The sequence below is a fragment of the Polistes canadensis genome, unplaced genomic scaffold, assembly GCF_001313835.1.
Source record: "Polistes canadensis isolate GaletaPanama2010 unplaced genomic scaffold, ASM131383v1 scaffold_60, whole genome shotgun sequence".
NCBI classification, from domain to species: Eukaryota; Metazoa; Arthropoda; class Insecta; order Hymenoptera; family Vespidae; genus Polistes; species Polistes canadensis.
In genome coordinates this window covers 194,290-201,258 of record NW_014569607.1, presented here as the reverse complement: position 1 = coordinate 201,258, position 6,969 = coordinate 194,290, and the positions used below count along the sequence as shown (strand labels likewise).

At 31.2% G+C, this 6,969-nt stretch overlaps 1 protein-coding gene across 1 annotated transcript in view; it reads right to left on the bottom strand.

Annotated features, from left to right (window-relative positions):
- Nucleotides 1–221: 221 nt before the first annotated feature.
- LOC106785963 overlaps nt 222–6,969 on the bottom strand; it is a 137,334-nt gene continuing 130,586 nt past the window's right edge. The window contains exons 13-17 of the mRNA XM_014746849.1: nt 5,828–6,006; nt 5,137–5,298; nt 4,157–4,433; nt 2,965–3,106; nt 222–2,685 (exon numbers count right to left, since the gene is read on the bottom strand). Coding sequence (XP_014602335.1) covers nt 2,487–2,685; nt 2,965–3,106; nt 4,157–4,433; nt 5,137–5,298; nt 5,828–6,006 — 959 coding nt within the window. The 3' untranslated portion in view covers nt 222–2,486. The remainder of the gene's footprint in view (nt 2,686–2,964; nt 3,107–4,156; nt 4,434–5,136; nt 5,299–5,827; nt 6,007–6,969) is intronic.

Below are 6,969 nucleotides of genomic sequence, written 5' to 3'. Positions count from 1 at the left end.
ATTGTACGATAATATAGATGGTAACGACATGTATTACTTTCAAATGTGTGCATTTTTCTATCTTATTAAAAATAGCATATATATATATATATATATACATAGAAGTTGTATTAGAATTTTAATGTGAATAAATTGTATTATTTTTTATGAAGTACCATTTATGGGAAAGAAAGAGACGAAACGGGAAGGATCAAGAAGAATAGAGGAAAGAAAGAAGCAAATATTTTATTTTACTTTATTTATACTTTATATGAAACAATTGACTATTTATTGTGACTTAGATATACGTAACTATTACATGTAACATGTATTCTTCCTATGAGTAAGACGTATTTATTTTGTGCAAAACCGGTAATTTCACTTAAAGTGAAAATATTTCAAAATCCTTTTTCAAATGGAAATCGTTTCACACCTTATATTATTTTAATTAACACGTGCAAAACTCTTCAAATGATATTTCTAAAAAGAGCCGACACGAATAAACGTGAAATAGTTGTCGTCATCGCTGTTTTTCAGAGGAAGCACGTTACTGATTTAACACACACAAACCATTCGAGTCACATCTCTAAAACTCTCCCTTGGTGACTTATTACAATAATAATTAAAATCTATGCTTTTTAATTGTCATTCAAGTCATTCGTTTAATACACAGTCGGTGCTCGTTATATGCGGGCAAATTTTCGTCATCGTTTTATTTTTTATTTTTGACGAAATTGAAGATTTTTACAATAGTTAGAAACAATTCACATTCGCGATATGAAATTATTAAATACCGCTGATGTTTTTTTCAGTTGGACATAAACATATTATTATGCACTAAATGGAATACATCGAAAAACTAGTCAGTCTTCACGAAGTTATTACAAACGAAATCTTACGTTAAAAAAAAAAATAATTTCTTCTTACGCTTTATACCAAAGTTATAGCAAAAAGATATGAAAGGATGAAAAGTACTATAATTATAGGCCGCATAGATAATAAAGGTATTCTAAAAAGGTGTATAATCATCAAAATTTTATCTCACGTTAGTATCATGAAATGAATAACTCCTTTTTACGTTCGTTAAATCTCATATTATAACAATCTGAGATTTATTCCTTTAAACTCGTCTTCGACGGATAAGTACAGTGATTTTCTAATTCGTATGTATGTATGTATGTGTGTGTGTGTGTGTCTCTCTGTGTGTGTGTAGTCGCGTATTAAACTGTAATTATATATTGCATCTAAAAATTGTTCAACCATTATTTCTCTCGTTAGATGCTTTTTAACATATATTCTTGCTAATGATGTATTTAAGTAGCACTTTGTGTAAGAAATATTTTTCTGATTCAATGACCCACTGTTGTCAAAGGATAACGAAGGCATAAACGATTCATTATTGAATTACGTAACAATTTTAAATACACAATTGCAACAATAGAACGTTTTTGTTGCTATCGATATGATCGCTCGTACTACTTGTAAGAGATTTTCTATATTATAAACGAATTCTTGCGTAGGAAGATGTGATAATCTCTTTTGTGTGTTTTCATTATCACAACATACAACAATAAATTCGAAAGTGCCTCGGGTATAAAGCTCGTTCTTTTAAAATATTATATTTGTTTCATTTCTTTAATCCATAGAATCGCGTGTCGTTATAAATATCAATGTCTTCTTATCTAAAGTATATGTATATGTATATCTTACATAGAATAATTCCGGCGACTTACATAATTCGTTTTATTCTGTACAAATTCCTATTAAGTTTATGACGTATTTACAATCTCTTTCTATAATATCGTTATTTTGTTCTTTTATTTTATTATTATTATTATTATTATTTATTATTATTATTTATTATTATTATTATTACGCGTCTAATTTGGCATTCGCGCGAATTAAGATGATGTGAGTTTTTTCTCGCTAATTCAAATCCGTGCATCGCGTTTCTTGCAAATTAATTTTCTATGTATAATATGTATATATGTATATGTTTATGTATATGCATATATATATAATATTTACACTCGGTGTATAACTTCTAGCTTGATATAGCTTTTAGTTTTACAAGATAAAGTTTTCTTACGAAACGCCGCATAGTTTTTTTCTTGGATCTCTTTCAAATGATTGTATATTATCATGAGTTCATTTTATCGACAATATTGCAAACAATTTGAACGTATCTATCGACGATATTTCAATTATTATTTGTTAACACTTTGTTTGCAGCAAATGATTTGCGTCGTTTCAATTCTACGCAAGTTTAAAATTTCGAATATGAGTTTACGTGTTCTTCGAGTAATCAAAAGTTATAATAAAAAATGAATATATAATATCCGTATTTATCAGTCGATAGATTCGCGAATAATTACTTTGTAAAAAGTGATAATATTATGATTAGCTTTTGCAAAAGTTGATTTAGGTTTAACAGTTGACAGTAAACTCTTTTTTCGTTGAATTAACAGGAACGAGTAAATCGTGGTTAATCGAGGATTAGAAAAATCTCAACAACCGATCGAATAAATGAAAATTATTAGGAAGAAGATAAAAAAAAGAATTTTATTTTGCGGTTTAATCTCCATCGAAGAATCGCTAATCTGATTTGGGGCTGGCGATGGTCCACTTTGTCGAGTATTTGCGATAACGGTATGGCTTCTCCACTTCATCGTATATTGAGGTGCTGTTCTTCCCAATGCTTGTAATCTATATCCCAAAAGAAAATATTATTTAAATAATTCATTATATATTCTGAATGTTGTGTGTGTGTGTCTTATTACTCGTACTCGAATAAATAGAAATATAGTTTTAATTTTGGTATTAAACGAAGTCATTTTTGCAACGATCAGTATGGGTTCATCTCTTGTATAGATAAGCGCAACCTAAAGAAGTATCTTTTAAACGAGATAATATGAGAAGGTCGTAAAAAAACTTTGGGCAAAGTTGAATGGTTAATCGGTCGGAGTAGTTACCGAAGAAACTTACCTAACTACCGCGGTATTTTCCTTCCAAGGTAGAGTGAAATTTTTGTGCACGTCCCTAGAGCAAAATGTGTGCAATCTTTCACCCGCGGGATCACCGTTTTCGTTGTACTTATGGATCGTTAGATTCCATGCCGTACATGGTCCTACAAAAAAAAAAAGACAAAATATTATTAGATCGATTTTTATTTATCGCTAAATTCTATCTAGAATAGTAATAAATTCAAACACCGTGGGGGTGGTATAAATTTTGCTTAGAACAAAAGCAAAATCTTAGAAGAGTTATAGAAAACTCTTAAAAAAAAGAAACGAATGAAAACGAGACCATTAGATTTAACGCGACAACAAAAACTAAAGCTTTACTATACGAAACACCACTGTGTCTATTCGTTTCTTTTCTCGTTTCCTCCTACTTTTCTCCTACTTTCCTTTTATTTTCTCTTATTTTCTCCACAGTTTTCTTTCTTAGCTTCCCTTAACCACTATTTGAAAGAGTGAAATAGAGAAAGCAGAGAGATAGGAAATTACAGCAGAGAGACGAAACTACGAGCAAAGCTTCGCCAAGAGCGGAAAAGGAAATCGTTTTAATATATACCCTTTTATACCATTTTTTTTTTACGAATTTTTCTTTCTCCCTTTCAAATATCTCGCAGCAATACTTATATTGCACTTTATTACGTGCCGTATATCCTCATTTTTTTTTTCGATTTACGATATTTTTTTTTGTTTTTTGTTCGTAAAATATGTGATTAATTTCATATAGTAATCCCTTTGTGTATACACGTCATTCGAGAATTTAGAAGAATTTATTTTTTGTTCCCCGTTCATATCTTTTTTACGTCGTAGAGGATCGTTCTTTTTTTTTTTGTATTTTTACACAGGTACATACAAACATGAATATGTATTGTACATATACGAGCTTCGCAATCACTTTTGACGAAGCTTTGATCCTAGTCATGAAAATGTTCATTCTCCATATTTAATCATTTTATAGCTTGTTTCAAAGAGGATTTGAACATTTTATATGATAAATTCATAAATTCGAATTTTAGATGACTATATATTGTTATTCGTTTTATTTCACGTTGAAAAATATTTTCAATAGATCCGAGTCGTTGTATTATGTTACATAGAAAAATAGTTTTCATCTAGTTCTTTAATTACATTTTAATTATTTCGAAGAATAATCTACTTACTGCTCTGATTCGATTTCACTTCAATTGTAAGCTGTCGATCGGTAGGAGATTCCAAAATCCAAGTACACTTCTGTTGGTAATACTGATTGAGCTTTAAGCCAGCTTTTGCTAGATCACCGCCATTGACCTCTCCCTCCAGTTTTCTGGTCGTATGATCGCCGCAATAAGTATCCTTGACGAACTTATAAGCGGCACGAAAATTTAGACCTGCCAAGGAATATCTCGACCATTCGATATAAACCGGTGTCCAACTTCGGATTCCTACCGGTAACCAGTCCTGCACGTATTTACATTGATATTAGGGTTAACCAAAAGTTCTGTGCGTTTGTTGCGTTGTTGTTTCAGATATCCGTGAATTATTTACAAACGCACGAACTTTAGATTCACCCTAATATATATTTATAAAGAAAAAAAGTGCTGAAAGAAAATGTATTTAGATGAAAAAATTATTATTTCGGTCATAGTGAAATTTGATTAAAAAGGTAAGATCGTCGGGTGAAGATCGTTAGGGAATATAGTAATGAAAAGGAAAGAGAAAAAAGAAAAAGGGAAAAAATATAAAAGGTAACGACGAGAGATAAATGAGAATTCGTAAAGGAGAACGGATAATTTAGGTATAGGGCACCCGATCGATGACCTCGTCGTTTCGAGGGTATCTCTGGTGAATAAATTTTCAATGAAACTCTTGATATCGGGACGTGAGTGGCAGAAGTAAAATAAGAACGTTCGGTTTGCCACAGTAGAGAATAAACGGCTGCTGCCCTTAGAACATTTTCCGAATTAAACGAGCTCGGGGTTCAATGAGTAGTGCTTCTTCGAACTTTTGAAGAAAGCAATTTCGCGAAAGTAACGAGAGAGGAAGCGAACGAAAAGATAAATCGTCGTCGTCGTCGTCGTCGTCGTCGTCGTCGTCGTCGTCGTCGTAGTCGAGATTACGTCGTTGAGGATTATTTTTAAAGAAGAAATCAGGCTCGGATTACCTGATAGTTTCCACAGAGACAGGTGACGACATGACCAGTTTCAGAGACGAGCAGTAGATGATCCATATTCTCCAATGATTTATTACTAACGCAATGACATCCACTGTCGCCGCATTTCGTTTCGCACAAACTATTAGATATCTGTTTCGAACTACTTTCCACCTAAAGATAGAAAAAACAAATGGATTATTCCATTTGTCCAATTAATGGACATTTTAATTGTTTAGTAATTTAATACGTAATTCGTACAATGGTATATATATATATTATTATATTATTTTATATTATTTTATTTTTATTATTATATTATTTATTATATTATTATATATAATATTATTATTATATATATATGTTTTGTATATTCTATTGCGTTATTACTTTATTGATAAAATAAATAAAGGAACCTTGGACGATATTAAAAAAAGAAATTAAATGTTTCTGCAACACATAATAAATTTTATTTTCTAAAATTTCGTGCCTCAAAGGTTTAACGATGTCGCTATTTGTAATAATTTTGTGAGCGAACGTAATTAAGGTAAAGAACGAAGGATCGCGTATGTCTCGACTCGCAGTGTGCCATGAATCGTCCATTAAATGAATTTAATAGTTCGTGTAATGGGGGGAACGAACGCTTTGTTTTAATTGTCAAAGAGAAAGGTAGATAATTATTATTATTTTCTTGTTAACTTACGGTTATGATGACCGACTGATTTGTCGCGGGAATAAAATGTTGCTTGCATTTTGCCGGGCCCTCGACTGCGAACAATCGGTGTGGTTCTGGATGTACCACAGTCCCTTCCTCCAACGAAGTTAATCCATAATATTCGACGTCGCATAAGCTTCCGGGTTGTTGGGTACCGCCTTCGCGTTCTGGAACGTACAAAACGATGCTATATGTGCATGAATCAGAATCCTTCTCCACAATTTCATGATTTATAGGATTATTGGAAACGATTTATAAACCGTTCCCCATATTCCCAACGATAATACATTAATGATCTACCCGTTAATTGAATTCAATATTCACTGAATTTATGATTAAATGTGTGTACCATCTTTTTAGGAGAGATTAAACGATCTATTTTAATATTTTAAAGCTGTTATCATTTATTTTCCGTGAAAGGATAATGTATTTAATTAGGAAACTTATTAATCTTCGATTATTTATAATAATAATAAAATTGGTTTTTTTTTTTTTTTTTTTTACAGCGAGGCAAATATTTTATTTACAGGTCTAAATTTGCAATTAAAAGATTGGAAAACAAAATTTCAATCCGTTATAATCATCCACGAGGAGAGGACTTTCAACAAAGTTGGAAATTTATTTGAAAACGTATACGCTCGTATAAAATTTACTTTGAGAGAGAGCCAACGTTAAGGCTACGAGAGTCGTTTATTTCTTGAATGCAAATATAGTAAATGAAGCGTATTTAATATAGTGCAAGAGCGAGAGCAACATCGAAACTGGATGATGCAGCGGCAAACGAATGGACCAAGTGGCAATCTGAAACACGCCCAAGAGTCAATTTGTCTTTTGCAGCTAGTATACCGTTTTAACTTGATTTTGTTAAAAGTAAAGGACTAATAAATGGAACTACCCCTTTGATGGTCATCTTATCGTCAATTTCTCTAGCTTAATGATTGAATTTCAAAGAAAAATCTACGAGAGTTTTTATCTACTTTGTTATTATTTTTCTTCTTTTTTTCTCTTTTTTTCTTTTCTTTCATTAAAAGATTCTTTTAATTAAAAATATTAAACATTACACATTCTTTCATAGAAAACTTTGATACAACAAAAAAGTGACATATATATATATATATATAGTATTATAA